The sequence below is a fragment of the Artibeus jamaicensis genome, unplaced genomic scaffold (assembly GCF_021234435.1).
Source record: "Artibeus jamaicensis isolate MK-2021 breed Jamaican fruit bat unplaced genomic scaffold, CSHL_Jam_final contig_233, whole genome shotgun sequence".
NCBI lineage: Eukaryota > Metazoa > Chordata > Mammalia > Chiroptera > Phyllostomidae > Artibeus > Artibeus jamaicensis.
In genome coordinates, this window is record NW_026521486.1 from 3,339,671 (window position 1) to 3,355,295 (window position 15,625).

The window sequence follows — 15,625 nt, forward strand, 5'->3', positions numbered from 1 at the left end:
CAAGGCACGTCATCTAGCTTACTGTGTTTCCTCGTTTGAGAAAAGGCGGTGGCAAACCTCCTTTGCCGTCCTGGGTTGAATGGGGAGTGCGGCGAGGTCTTTCGGAAGCGCCCTGCCTCGTCTAAACGCCTGCCTGTGGTTTCAGAACCAGGCCCACGGAGGAGAGAAGGCCCGCGACCAAGAATGGGCCCAAGGAGGAAGCCGTCAGAAAACTGCAAACCTGCGCGGAGCAGCAGGCCCCAGCGTTCAGGAAACAGTTTCTGGATGTCAGCAGGGAACCGGATGGCAAAATCAACGCGTGTGACTTCAGGAAGGTAGGCGAGCGGATTTTCTCTGCGCCTCTTTCTTCCGGAAGGAGTTCAGTCCTTTTATTACAACAACGTGCTCAAAAGGGTGGGTGTCAGGTTTTCTGTTTCTATTCCGTGACAAAGCAGCTCCATTTCTAGGCATCTTTTTAACAATTTCAAAGGATCCTTTAGCTCAAAAATGTCTTTGGCAACTTTCTTCAGAGAATATGTCTGATGCGGATGTGGCTGGGTTCTCTGATGCACTGTTGGCACCGCGCCTGCGCGGGGCGTGGGTGGGGTGGGGGCGGAGCGCCTTCCACGCTGCGGCTGGTTCCTCCCGAAGGTGGAGGCCAGCCTGCCTCACAGAGGGAAGCTCAGTGTGCTGATGTGCATGTGCTCGTGGGAACTGGGCAGGTGCCGCCCGGAAGGACTTGGCCTGAAGGGCTCTGTGCCACCTTCCCAGAAATCAGCTCCACCCACAGCTGCTTAGAGTCCCTGTGATACACCCGCCAGCCGATCACCCTCAGCTGGCACGTGGCCGTGACCGTGTGGACATGTTTGGAAGAAGGCGACGAAATGCATTTCCAAAAAGAGAATGATTATATTGGTGGCTAGGATTTATCTAGTGCAGGGTCCTACGCCAGACGCCGTCATAGGCTCTTTATGTGTTTCACGCCCCGGCTTCCACACGGCAGCGCCCCAGAGGGTGGATGGAGGAGGGGGTGGGCGCGGCACAGAGGTGGTGTTAGATGGCTGTTGAAACCGTCCAGACCTCCGCGTCCCCGGACAAAGGACGTGGAGCGTGGGGAAGAGGATACAGTCGGGAAATACTGGGGAGTGAGGGCAGCGTAGAAGGAAGAGGAAAGACGCACGGATGGTTCCTAGATTTCTGGGTTGGGGTCCGAGTGGCTCATAATTAGTCACTGGTAACTCTGAGGAGAGCACTTTCAGTGGGGCAAATGGAGGCCAGTGGGGGCAAACGTCTTACTCCTGGGGTACCTTGTCCTAGATCCTGGACCCTGGATTCCATTGCCCCCCAAGTCACTTGGCTCCAGTCCCCTCACACATAATGGCCTCAAAGATCACAGGGCCCCATGGTTTTGATGCATAGGGTCTGCTCGTAGGGTCACAGGAAACCAAGCATCCCCTACTCTGCCTCCTGAGTTTTCAGAGATGGAGAGTGGCCACTGTGGAGAAGAACAGTAGGGGCTGGCACAGTTGGGCTAAGGTCCGTGGCCACACGGGTAGTAGCTCTGAGGGCCTCTTTTTACCTGTCACCTGAGACCACCTTACTCCTGTAATCTCCACTGTGGGTTCTTCCATGTTAAGGCTCCATTGATAAGCCGATGACTCCCTTGTCCGCATCTCTGGTTCACATCCCAGACCATTCTCCTGAAGCCCCAGCCTCAGGTGTCCACCTGCCTATGTCACGTCCTCATGTGGGTGCGTGAGAAATGCCCAGATTCTCACCAGAGCCACCTGGCCAGCAGCCTGCACCTTCTTGGCAAAAGGGCCACCTTTTCCCCAATTGCTGAGGACTAAATCTTGGTGTCTTCCTTGATCCCCTCTTCCTCTCACGCCCACATTCAGTTCATCAGCACGACCTGTGGGCTCCCTGGACAGTTGTCCCAGAGTACAGCGGCCACCGCCACCCAACAGCCTTTCCTGTCCGCTCCCACTGGGGTAGGCCAGCAGCCTCCTCGCCGCTCTCTCCACCACAGCTCATTCTGCACCGCTCAGCCAGGCCACCCCTGTGCCAAGTCAGTGTCGGGGCTGCTCCTGCCCAGAACCTTCCATGGCTCCCATCTCCCCGGAATGAAGGCCGGAGCCCGAGAAGGACCCAGCCCCTCAGTCCCTCCCAGACCTTGACTCCTGCCCTTGCTTGGCCACCCAGCCTCCTGCTGTTTCCTCTGGACACTGACCCTCCACCTTTGCACCATGCACTGACTGTCCCCTCCACCTGGAATGAGTTCCCAGAGGGAACATTACTTCTAATAGCACTGCCCCTCCACACCTTCCTGTCATTTCAGATGTGGGTGTGCAATGATCCCCAAATCTGTGTCGCACCAGTTAGAGCATGGAAATGGTTGTGGCATTTTGCCCCGGGTGTTGGGGACTGAATACCTGCCCGTGCTTGCCCAGGGAGGCGCGCGTGCAGTGGCTCAGCGTGTGGACCTGGGCAGCGCTCGGCCGCTGGCCTGCGTGTTTCGTGTTGTAGACCAGGGTTGCTCATTCTTTATTATCGCCAGCCCCGCCCAGCCTGCAGGGGGGGGGGTGGCTCGCCAGGTTCTCCAGGGGGCGGCTGCAAGACCGGAGCCTGTGCCTAGTAGGGACTCATCAGTGGCTCAGCCCTTTGAGCCCCTGGGTGGCTGTCGCTGGGACCCTGTCCCGCTCTCCCCACCGTGGTCAGGAGATTTTGTCCCCCGTGCAAACTCCATTTGTTAGCTCATCATGCATCTGTCTTCCTTGATTTTCCTCTCTTTAGAGTGGGGGCCGTCAGAGTGTCTGAGGAACATGCCATAGCACCGCTGTGGCGCTGCATCGACGGTCCGCACAGAGGCAGAGCCATGGGGGGCGGTGATGGACTCGGAGTGCTTCTCGTGGGGGCGGGGGCGGGTGCTGTTCTCTCTGGGCTTGGGCCAGCCCGGGTCTGAGTGTCTTTTCTCATGGCGCATCATTTCCCACGACAATCCTGTAAACCATGTTTTTCTCCCAGGAAATCCCCCTCTCCCAGTTCATTGCTCTGGCCGCTGTACCATATGGCCAGTGACTTTTGCATATTTTTTAATGTCATTTTATTTAATTATGAGCCAAGAACTGGTGGTGTTGTGGGAAAACTGTTCTTGAACTTTAGGATGACCTAGAATCTTTATATTCTTCTTTATCTACTTTTTCTTCCTTTCTCCTTCTCCTTCATGAGCTGAATTAGCAGCAAACCCCAAAACAGTGTCATAAGTAAGAGAGGTAGCCATTCTTCTCTTTTGTAACAAGGAGTCTGGGTGTTGTCTGTACAGGACCAGTGCAGCAGCTCGATGGTGTCTTCAGAGACCCAGACTGCTTCTAGCCTTCTGCTCTTTCAGGATTGTCCCCATGTATACAAGATAGCTGCTGGAGCACCAGCCATTGCATACATGTTTCAGGCATAATGAAGGAGGAAAGTGAAGGGCAAGAGGATTGAGCAAGACAAGTCTTTGTTTTTTAAAACAGCATCCTTAGAAGCTTCTCCCAGCAGCTTTTTTATGGGCTAGGACTGTGTGTGTGTGTGTGTTGTATGGGTTTTAGCTGAGCACATTACGATCTGTAGAAAAAGCGTGGCCTGTTCCCGAGGGAGAAGGAGAAAATATGTGTTAGGCAGGCAAGTGTAACAGCCTCTGCCAAACTTTTTTCAGTAAACATTTCGAGGTGCCTGGTGCACGCTTGGTGTAGGACTAAGCCACATGGGGACCATGGATAGCAAAGAAGTTTCATTGCTTGGTGACAGTGACTCATGGGGGGCATAAAGTGACAAACACCCAAGGACACATAAGTCATGCTCAGTCTCACTGAGTAATTAGACTAATTGAGCCAGTCCATTCATCAGGAAGTCGAGGACGGCTCTGCTGGTCCAGTTCCCTGTGGTTGGCTGTTCCTGATGGGAAATTGTTCTACTTCACCCTCAGCAAACACACTGAATGCTGTTTGGCTGGCTGTGATTCTTAGTTCCATCTCTGGTGTCCCTGCTGAGGCCTCTGGAGGCAGACCCAGGGCTGCAGAGCTCGCCTGCAGACTCCCCAAGCCCCTGCGATGCATGTGAGGGACGCACGCGTCCGTGACAGCCCAACCCTGCGTCCCAGATCCCTGGCCCTTCCAGCTCCTTGCTTCTCATCCTCTCCAAGGCGGGACACCTGGCCTCGCTTAAGAGGCCATGAGTTTTCCTGCTTCTTCCCAGCAGATGCCTCGTGCCCTCTGGGGGGAGTTTGCACCTCCCCACCTCACTACCATTGCTTCCCAATTGCACCCTGTCTTTCCCACACAGCAGACGAGGACCCCGTGGAAAACAGCCCCCGAACGCTGGTGAGCGTCTCCCAGCGCTCAGGTGTGTATAAGCAAACAAAGTGACCTTGGGGACTCTGGGAGAATGACATCATTTTAAAAAGTAAAGTATTTAGTATTTAATCCATTTGGTTTTATATTTCTTCGGGAGAATACAACTCTGGTAAATTAAACATTTTAGAAACTATTACTCACTAGGGTCCGTTTTGTGAAGGGGGAGGACACAGAAACGAGAACAGTAAGAAGGACGGACCGAAACGTTCATGGTGAGAGGCCGAGTCAGAGACCCAGAGAGCGGGCGGGAGCCCTTCAGAGGCGCCTCCCCACGTTCGCCCTGTCAGCGTGCGGCGGCGGAGTGCTTTCAACCTCACGCTCACCCCAACCGTGTGAGCAGAGGGCAGCTCCCGATGCTCCCCCAAGGCCTGAGCGGCTTCAGCGCACGGAGCACAGGCTCTGCAGCCCGTTCGGGGCTCCCGGCTCAGGTGAGAACGTCCTTAGGAAAACGGGTGGAGGACCCTGCTCCCGAGGACAGGTGGTGGGGAGGAATGAACCGACCTAGTTCTTCAGCTTCCCGTGACAGCCAGCTTCCAGATGTGCATTCGAGGCCCCTCACGCCTTCAATCTTGTTGGTCTGAGCCCCGCACAACCATCAAAAGTATAAATGCAGGGGGTCGCCCAGCTCCTCCAGGGCAGGAGCAGCGGCAGATCCTCGGTGTCCGCCGACCATGCTGCTAGGACTTCACTTCTGCCGGGTTTTCTCCAGGCCTGTGTCCCCACTGGGCCTTTGCCTTCTAAGTGCCACAGCATGAGGACTTGCATTCTGCCTTTCAGAAGTTTTCAACGTCAGGTTTAGGTTTCAGCCCCCAGAAGTTCCAGGGGTTGGCACAGGTCCGGAAGGGGAAACCAGTCCCGGTGTGAGCCTGCCCCCTCCCGTCTCCACTTCGGGAGGCTAGCACCGCATACCGAGCGACCCGGAGGTGCTCTGTCCCCAGCCCACCTCCAGTTCTCAGGCTCAGGTCTGCTCCCAGGACCCTCAGCCATTCCCGGGGAGAATGTGGTTGCACAGCCTCAGTTTACCTGCAGGGTCGTCCCCACCTAAGAGTTTCAGTCCATTTACAGCATGGCTATTAGTAACAACTTTATTTATATTGTTATTTTTCTCTTGTACATTTGTTTTTTATTTCTTTATTTCTGCCATTACCTTGAGTATTTCCTTCCTTCTACTTGATTGGGATTTAATCTGCTTTTCTTGTTCTAATTTCTTGAGATAAAATGTTAAATTGTTTATTCCTCTAATGTGCGAACTGACAGCTATACATTGCCCTCGAGATACAGGTATAGCTGCATCATGCAAGTTTCGGCATATCATGTTCTCATCATCATTCAGGGGGAAATATTTTGTGATTTCCCCTTGTGGCTTATTTTTTTTTCCAATGGTTTATTTTTAAAGTGTACTTAATTTCCAAACAGTTGGGGTTTTCTAGTTTACCTGTTACTATTGACTTCAAAGCTGATTCCACATGACGCAAGAATAGAATCTAGTGTCTGAATAACCTCAGGCAGGCCTGTGAAATACTGAGGCTTGGGTTAGGACCCGCCACACAGAGAATTCTGGCAAACGTCCCGTGAGTTCAGACGTTCATTCGAAGGGAAGGCGAGCTCCCTCCCTCACGGACCCTCAGTTTGCCACGTACGCCAGTCAGGTCGGCCCTGTGAACCGTGTTTCTCAGAACTTCTCTGTCCTCTCCTCGTTTTCCCTGCTCATTCCATTAGCTGTCGAGAGAAGTGCATTGAAGTGGATTGTGGATTTGTCTAGAGGGATCCTTTTTATTCTGTTGATGGTTGCTTTATCCACTTTGAAGCTAAATTATTGGGTGCACGCAGATTGCTGAAACTCCCTGCGAATTGTCTCCCTTATCATTAGGACTCGACTCCCTTTACACAGTGTCATGCCACTTGCCTTCAAGCCTATTTTTGCCTGTTAATAATACAGTGGCTTCAGCTTTCTCTTGATTCGTGTTAGCGTAGACACACTTTTGCATCCTTTTACTTCAAGCTTTCTGGGTGCTTACATTTAAACTAAACTCTCAAGGCAGCATGTAGCTGATATTTTAATGGATAGTGTGATGACGATCTTAGTCTTCTACTCACAGTGTTTGGTCCCTTTTATATTTATTAGTTACTGATATAATCGGTTGTGGGCTGTCATCTCAACTTTTTTCTGTTTGACCCAGCTCACCCTTTCTTAGCTTCTCTGAGATTATTCGGGTGTTTGTATTATTCCGGTTCCCCTCTGTTAGTTTATCAGGAAGCCCGTTCCACCCTGTCGGGACCGCAGCAGTGGCTGCAGTGCATGCGTCCGTGCCCAGGTGCATGCGGCGGCGAAGTACCAGTGGCTGCGTCTCCCTGACAGGTGGGCCTTCACATGTCCCCATTGCGTTCACCTCTGTGGTCTTTTGCGTTGCTGTTGCTGCACATTTACACTTTACACGTACGTCAGATCCCACAAGACACCCCCACTGTTTTTGTGGTGAATAAGCCGGGCTGCGTGTCCACGCTCGCCCTGCTCCCGCTCGTGCCCCTGCGTCTGGTGCGTGCGCGTCGACTCGCTTCCTTCCTGCCCACAGACCTCCCTGCCGACCCTCGTCAATGCCAGGGCGCCGGCTTCTCGCTCCTGCGTTTCGTGGGTGACGCGGCTCTCCTGCGTGTCAGCTCACGTTCCGCTCTTGGACTCCGTCCAGGGCCCCACACGACACCCGGTCATTGTGGCTCCTGTGGCCCCTCTGGGCCATGACAGGTTCTCAGATTGTTTTTGGTGACATTGGCAGTTTTGAGGGGGACCGGGCAGATATTTCGTAGGCTGTGCCCATGTCGGGACTCCTATGATACTTTCCCATGATTGGACCAGGGGCAGTGTTTCCGGGAGGCAGGCCACAGGGGGAAAGTACCCTTCTCATCACAGCCTGTCCAGCACCTGCCGTCCAGGCGTCTAGTCACCGTGACGTTGGCTTTGACCACCTGGCTGAGGGGCGTTCGCTGGGGTCTGCTCCCCTGCAGACGCGCTGTCGTCTCCTCGGCTCTGTCCACGCTGTACTCATTGGGAAGAAGTCCCCTCCATAGGCCACACTTGAGGAGGGGGTTACTGTGCTCTCCCTTCTCTGAGGGCGAAATGTGTGCATAAATCATTTGAAACGTTTGCATGGAGGTTTGTCTCTTTCTGTTTCCTAATCTGTTCAGTCATTTATATCAATATGGACCATGCCTCATTATTCTTTAAATGTCTGTGTGATGCTTAATGATGTTTTCTTCTCACTCCCGGTATTGGTAATTTTTATCTTTTCTCTTTGTTTTTTTGAATAGTCTGGATAGAGGTTTATCACTTTTATTGATTTTTTAAAATAAAAACAAGTTGGTAGTTTTATTGATTTTCTCTATTGTTTGTCCACATTCTATTTCATTGACTTCTGCTTTTATCTTTACTTTTTCTTCTACTTACTTCTTTTGGCGGGGAGTAATTTGCTTGACACACAAGGAGATTGTTTTTAGAATGTTCACCTTCAGTTCCCGGTGGTAAAATCCATGTGAGTGCGGCCCCTCCAAATCCTGGGCGCCCAGGGGGTCCCATTCTCCAGCTCTTCCCCGCTCAGCCTCCCGCAGTCCGCCCAAGCCACCCCTTCAGGGCTCCCACCAGCGGGCGGCTACAGTGGCTTCCGCCCCAGGCAGGGGTTCTCTGTATTCCCGTCCTGAAGCTTTCTCTGGTGGAGCGAAGAAAAGTCATTGGTTTTTGGTTTCCTTGGCTTTCTTCCAGTACAGATGGGAGTGAGGACTTCATTTCCAGTTGAACCTGAAGGCGGGCATCCACTATTAATTTTTGAAGATATGTTAGCTGGGAATGGTATTGTAGGCTGGTAACCATTAGCTTCCAGCATTTTAAGACAATAATCCATTGTCTTCTGGCTTCTGTCGGCTCTGCCGATACACGGCCAGCCATGCCGTTGCGTGTGTGCGTGTGCCATGTCTGTCCTCTGCTGCTGCGTGTCAGCAGTTGTACTTGGTGGTCGGAGGTGGGGCTTCCTTCGCGTGACTCTGCCGGGCCGACAGTTCATCTGGTACCTGTTGGTTGATGTGTTTAATAAAAAATGGGGACAGTTTACAGCCATGGTCTCCTTTCCTCTACTGCACCCCGTTCCCCTGCCCCTGTTAGACCTGTTCACCGTAGCTCACACATTGCTCTCACCTGGTTACATAGAGCTCGTCCTTTTTCGGTGCTGAGTCCCAGGGTGGCCATGAACTGTCTTCCAGTTTGTTCATCCGTGTTCTGCTTTTCCCCATCTGTAGCTAACTTTGTTCATACAACTCCTTTTTAAAAAGATTTTATTTATTTATTTTTAGAAGGGAAGGCAGGGAGAAAGAGAAGGAAACATCAGTGTGCATTTTTCTCTTGTGTGCCCCCTACTGGGGTCCTGACCCTCAACCCAGGTGTGTGCCCTGACTGGGAATTAAACCGGTGACCCCCTTTGGTTCACAGGTCAGGGCTCAGGCCACTGAGCCACACCAACCAGGGCTGTTCATATAGTTCTTAATATTAGTATTTTTTCCCATTCTGGGATGTCCATTTGATTATTTTTAATATATTCTATATCTGTGTCTTTTCTTCCATTGTTTCAACGTATTCTTATATTAAACATATTTATAGCCATTTAAAATCTTTTTTCTGCCAACTCCAGTATCTGGATCACCTGTAGATGTTTTTCTGTCTTTATTTTTCTCCTGATTTTGGGTCCTGTGATCCCGTCTCTTAGCATGCCAGGTATACTTCCGTTGGGTTAAGACAGTTTAGGGGCTCTGGATGATGGCTCACACTTTCCTCTGCCTAGCAGCTAAAATGGGGACTGACGGCCTTGATCCAGCGAGGGACTGGATTTGATTTGAGGCTGAAGTGCAATTTCTCAAGGCTTGCCCTAAAAACAAACAAAGAAAACCCCGAATCTCCGGTTTCTGGGGTGTAGCCTCCAAAGTTGGAAGCCCAGCACCTGGGTATTGCCCGAGCCATGCCCCGGAACATCCCACGCCCTGGGATGTCCTGAGTGCTCCTCCCTCTCCTCGGGACCTCGGGGGTGCCGGCCAGACCCCTCTGCCTCCCAGAGGCTGGCCGCCTGGGCGCTTTGTCTCCCGCCCACATGGGAGTTGGCACGTATCTCGAGGGAGACACTGGCGGTGTGGGCTCAGTCCCCTGCTGCTCCCCTGTCCCTGGGGATCTGGCCATGCAGGTCTCTAATTTTGGACGCTACAGGCCCATGACCTTGTCACAAGCTCTTGTTTCTCTGTCTGCTGGGAGAGACTGTCCACCTGGGCCAAAGAACCCCATCCTGACCCTTTTTCCCTGCTCCAGACAGGCAACCAACTCCCCTCTCCCCCGACTGCCCTGCTCTCAGAGCTTTGTCCCTTTGAGTCCTGCTGCTGTAGAGGCTTCTCGTACGCCAGAGAGACCTTCTGGTATCTGTCTGGCTTTTCCTTTTGCTGTGAGCGCCAGTCCTTCCCGTTCTCATGGTCATTCCCTTATTCCCCCTCTTCACTCTTCCTTTGCCTGTCTTTGCACACCGATGCCTTTATTTCCGTGGAATGGATTCCCAGCAGTAGGGTTGCTTGGTCTAAGATAATATGGCTTTAATTTTAACACATGGCCTGTTTATTTTTTTAAAAACCATCATAGTACCTCATGCCTTTCCTAGCTGTGTATGAACATGTCTTTTTCTGTGGCCCCGTTGGCAGTGGGCATTGTGCTCTGTTCTATTTTCTCGGGTCTGGTGGTTTCAGAGTGATAGCTCATGGTGACTTTAACCTGCATTTGTTTCCCAGACTGCTAGTGAGTTTATTCTTTTTTGGGGGGGAGGGTTAGCCATTGGAATTTATTATTCTGTGAGTGGCCCATTTACGTTCTTTGCCCCCTTGTCAGTTTGCAAGGGCTGATGGTTTACCGTAGACATGGGTACCTGTCCCGTGTTCGTGAGCTGCCCAGGACCCTCGGTTCACCCCCCAGCCCCCGGATTCTCGCCCTCAGCTTTCTGCCCTGGGGGGCCCCAGGCCTCTCATACCTCACCGAGCCTCACTCTCTGGCTGCCGCTCCCTCTGCTGCTTCCCCGTCACACAAGCTCAGGCCAGCTTCCCTCCCGAGGGGGCTGCTCCCCTGCAGCCGTGTCCCTCCCCGAGGTGGACAAGGGCGGCTGTCTTTGTCTTCTTCATTCTCTGCCCTGTCCCCAGCATCTAAAACAGTGCCCAGCACAACATAAGTACTCAATGCATACTTTTTATTTTATTTTATTTTGCATTTTTTATAGTTGTCTCCATTTTCCCACCAACACTTTCCCCCACCCCCACCCCCAATCCTTCCCCGCTTTGGCTTTGTCAATACATACTTTTGTACTGTGATTTAAAATGTTGCTCTGGAGCCAGGCCACCAGGGTTCGAACCGCAGCTCTGTCCTTAATAACTGTGTGACCTTGGGCAAACTGGTCTGTGCCTGAGCGACCTTTGACATGACTGTCGCAGTCGTTTGGGGCACCACCGCTGTGCCACTGTAAGAGGGCAAACCGAGTACACAGCGTGTGTCCTGGCGGCTCCGCGGCTCGCTGCTCCTTCTCGCCTCCTCTCCTCTGGTCTCTCCAGTTCCTGAGACCCAGCGGTATTAAAAGCAGACCAGTTAGTAACCCGGTGATGGCCTTTCGGTGTCCAACTGAAAGGAAGAGTTACACATTTTTCACTTTAAACCAAAAGCTAGAAATGATTAAGCCTAGTGAGAAAGGCCTGTGGAGAAGTGAGACAGACCTCTCGTTGGCCAGATCGTGGAAGCAAAGGGCAGTTCGTCGAAGGAAATAAAGGCGCTGCTCCCATGAACGTACAGATGATGAGGAAGTGAAACAGCCTGTTGCTGGTGCAGAGGAAGCTCCGCTGCTCCAGAGGGAGGTCAGATCGTGGCAGCGTCCCATGTGCCCGAGTAACCGTTACACCTGTGCTCAGAATATATCCTCATAATGAGTGCACATGTAGGAAATCTCGGCAGATAAATAGAATGTATAAAAAAAGGCAAATGGAAATTCTAGGACAGAAAAATAAAATGTCCACAATAAGAAAATTCACCAGAAGGGCTCAACCACAGAGTGGAGATGATGAAAGGAAGAATCGTGGGCTTGAAGAGAGATCAGTAGAGGTTTATACGAACTGAAGAAAAAGGTCAGAAAGCGGGCAGTGACTCGGCGGGACAGCGTCCCGGGTCCTGGCACAGGCCCCACCGGAGTCACAGAAGGAGAGGAAGACGCGTGAGGGGCCCGTGGCCAAAGTTCCCCGATTTCTGGTAAAAGCGCTAAGTGAATATTCAGGAAGCTCAGAAAACCCTAGTATGATAGACACAAAGAAAATCACAGGGAGACGCTGACAGCCAGCGTCAGAGAGAGACCCTCTGACGCAGCGGGCGAACGCGCTCATTCCGAACGGCAGGTCGGGCCACGCCGGCCAGAGACGGGCGACGGCTCGGATGCGTGGAAAGGAACAAGGCGTCTCCCCCTCAAATGTACATCTGGGCTGGGTCTTCTCCGGGAGTAACGGGAAATAAAGATGTTTCTGGATTAAAAACAGAGGGCAGAGATAGTACATTACCAGCAGGCCTTCACTGTGGGAAACGTTAAAGGGAGCCCTTCAGTTTGAAAGAACGTGGCACTGTGCAGAGACTCAGACGTTCATGGAGGAGTAAAGAACGTTGGAAACGGCCAACAGCTGACTACACGTGAAAGGCAGTTCTTCTTCATTTAGAAAAGGTGCGTGAGAGTGTTGAGGGTGAGCGTGGAGTGCTGCCTTGCGGGGTCTGCCCCGGAGGCGCATGGGAAACCGGCGGCGCAGAGGAAGGGGCCGGTGCGGACCCGTCTGGCTGCCAGTGTCCTGCATGTCGGCCGATGCGGTTCACTATTAAGTCTAAACGGACAGAGAAAGGTAAGGCTGTATATTGGAATCCTTAGAGCAACTCCCAGAAAGGTGACGCAGAGGCCTGGTGACCCCGTGTCCCCACAGAGATGGGGCGCCCTGGCCCCGGAGGCTCTGCACCACTGGGCTTGGCAGACTGAGTTGGCCGCTCAGCTTCGACTTGTGTCAGTGAGAAGGAGCAGGACTCAGGAGGAGCAAGCCAGGTGAGAGGAGCGCCTGTCCTCCCCGGGAGCCCAGCGCGGGGCGAGCCGGAGGCCAGACAGGGAGGGCTGGTCCACGGCCGAAGTGGCCTCCCCGGGCGCAGGGCCACCACGTGGTGAGTCGGAATGTGTGAGGCCACAGGTTGTCACTCTCTGAACAACTTTCTTAGGGCAACGCCTCCTAGGAAAGACCAGAGGACATGAACTTGAATGGTTAAACGCTTTAAAATCTGTTTTACAAGTGTTGCAGTTCCGCTTTTTGTTGTGTTGCACGTCGCCTCCCAGGGCGGTGGTCAGTCCCGCTGACCGGCTGCCGTGGTTCCCTCAGGCAGGAGGGCCGTGCATGGGGAGGCAGGTGCCCCCGCTGCTGGCTGGCCGCCCCCGCACACCCCGCCCCCGCGCCTCTCGACCCTCCAGGCCGCGAGACATTTGCCTGCAGACACTGTCTTGTTCTCCATTGGATGTGTTTTTATGAAAGGGCCGAGCAGCAGGAATTTGCAATGAATAATTCATGTGCGATTGTTTTCAAAATATAAAGTTATTTTTCAAGGGAAGCAACCAATCTCTCCACTTCAGAGACCCACGGCAGCTTCCGCAGCTTTCTGTCAGACTCTTGCTCCGTGTGGGGCTGGAACCGGATCCTCCGCAGAGCCGGGTCGGTGCGTGTGCAGATGGCGCCGAGCTGCCCAATTCCCAGTCACGCGCAGCCCGCCCGAGGCCCCAGGCGGGCCCTCGGGGCAGCCTTGGAATCCAGCACTGCTCCCCGAAAGGCCCCCAGACGGCGACCACGGCCACACCTGCACGCTCTGCCCTCTCCCCGTTTCCCATCCCGCACCAGCACATCCTGCGGCTTGCGCGCTCTCTCTCTCTCTCTCTCTCTCTCACACACACACACACACACACGAGCCCAGCTAATCCAGGGCCTGACCAGCTGGGTGGCACAGATGCAAGGAGCCGCTGTCCCATTCAGTTTGTCACTGACACAGCCAAGAGTGCCAGCTCCCAGGGCCCTTTCCCCCGACACCGGAAAGGACAGCACCCAAACAGAAGGAGCGGATGACCTCGCTGCAGGTGGTGGGCACCCGTTGCAGCTAGGTGGGCTTCTACTCTGCAGCGCTCCCGTGAGGAGACCGGGGCCGAAGGCTCTGTGCCTTGTCAGAGCCCAGAGGCAAGGAGAACCTGTCCTCGCTAGCCTCCGGGAGAAATGGGGGGCTGGTGGGGGTGGTCTCCCAGCAACCCCTAGAGGCTCCCGTCCTTGGTGTTTGTTCTGGGGACTGCTCGAGGTGTTCTGCAGGGGCCCAGAGGGGTCTTTGCCTGTGTGGCTGATTTGGGTGCGTGGGAGGGCGCCAGGGCTCCACAGCAGAGACCTGCCCACACTCAGGCCCCGGTGACCTTGTCCGAGTGGAGTTCATAGTAGGGGTTAACAAGAAGAACCCCATCTCTGTCATTTCCTAATTATGTGACTGGGACAAGTCACCTAAACTCTCTAAGCCTCAGCTTCCCCACCTTCTGAATGGGGTTAGTAAGAGGGGCTTTCTCAAGGCTTCTTATAAGGATTCAGTGAGGCTTACACAAGGCCTGCCACATACATTGCTGCTTGGAGATATAATAACGGGGGTGATGATGGTGGTGGTGGTGGGGGTGATGGTGACAATGGTGGTGATGATGATGACGATGATGATGACGATGATGTAGGCTGTGTCATCGCACCCTCTTGTCTCCTTCCTCCTTTTACCTTTCCCCACGGATGCGTCTGTGTCACACTGGCCCTGCTGGTCCTCTGCTGACTCCCTCGGTGGGTCAAACCCGACGCTTGTTGACCTGTGTGTCCCCAGGCCTCCCGACTTAGCTCTCCCAGGCAGCTTTCCTTCCTGTGCCCTGGGGGGACAGTGGTCATCATGCTGGACGTTTTGGTGATGATGTGGTGGGGATACAGGCACAGGCATATTTTGAATGGTGATTCTGCGTCCTTTTTCTATAAGAAAGCCATGTTTTCTCATCTAAATTGCAAATAGTTTGAGAGCAGCATGGGTGGCATCTTCCGTTCGCCTGTGTCCCCCAGCGTCACTTCTAGGGGCCTCGCCTCCGGGCAGGCAGCTCTGCGGGTTGTTGACTGGCCACAGACAAAGGGGTGGCGCCAGCATGTGCGGCCTGGACAGTCCGGCTGGCCCCTTAGGACAGGTCATTCAGATCTTCCCGGTTCACTGCTGGCAGTACAGGGAGGGTCTTTTCTCGGTGCCGCCCCCGCGCACACGAATGGGAGTCGTTTGTAAACAGCAGGTTGGCGTGGTGGGGGAAGGGGTCCTGGGTAACATTCGGAGAGTGGACTTGCCCAAGGAGAAAGAAGTAGGCGCCGCACCCGAAGCCTAGCAGACAGCGTGGACCATCCATCATAGTGAGACTTTAATGAAATTTTTAGTTTTTCCTCCTCAAACTGCCGTGCTCTGTTTCGTTCATGTTTCCCAGGATACGTGTGAATGCAGACCCGACTTGTGGGACTTGAACACAGTCACGGCACATGTGCATCTGGGCACCTCCAAGGGCGGGGCCCCTGGGAAGGTCTGCAGGGCTTCCTGCGGCCCGAAGACCATGCTCATTTGTTCCTTGTTCACTCACAGGCTCAACAAGCAAACCCGGGCCTGTGCATGGGGCTGGACGAGCAACGATCACAGGCTGGAGCGCAGGGGCCACAGAGGCAAGCCCACTGCGGGCCTGGGACAGCCTGACCACCTCTCCCTCTCTCGCTTTCCTGTCAGGCGCCGGAAGATCAGGGAATGCCCGTGGGTGACGACCAGTACGCCCAGCCGACAGCCAGAATGGGATTCAAGAAAGAAGGGAGGAGTGATCTGGATTTTACCACCAGAGTTGAAGGTAGCTCGGCGCCCAGGGTGAACCCGCTGGGACGTGTCTCCCGCCCAGCCCTCCGAGCGCTGAGCGGCCATGCCCTGCGGGGTTGACGGGGCGCACACCCAGCTGCTTGCTGACACCACACACGTTCTTCGCCAGAACAGACGTTCTTGTTTAATTTGATCTGACTGCATTTGGGCCCTTTTTCCCCCAAGTTGAGCTGAATTGTAAATGCAGAATTTTGCCTGGCAGAGCCTTCTACAAACTTAGAGCAAGACGGCTTGT

General features: G+C 53.7%; 1 protein-coding gene across 3 annotated transcripts in view; it reads left to right on the forward strand.

The window, feature by feature from the left end:
- EFCAB6 (EF-hand calcium binding domain 6) overlaps nucleotides 1-15,625 on the forward strand; it is a 156,124-nt gene that overhangs the window by 86,322 nt on the left and 54,177 nt on the right. For all 3 annotated transcript variants that reach the window (XM_053662262.1, XM_053662261.1, XM_053662263.1), the window contains 2 exons: nucleotides 146-314; nucleotides 15,250-15,364. In XM_053662262.1, the coding sequence (XP_053518237.1) occupies nucleotides 146-314; nucleotides 15,250-15,364 (284 nt within the window). The remainder of the gene's footprint in view (nucleotides 1-145; nucleotides 315-15,249; nucleotides 15,365-15,625) is intronic.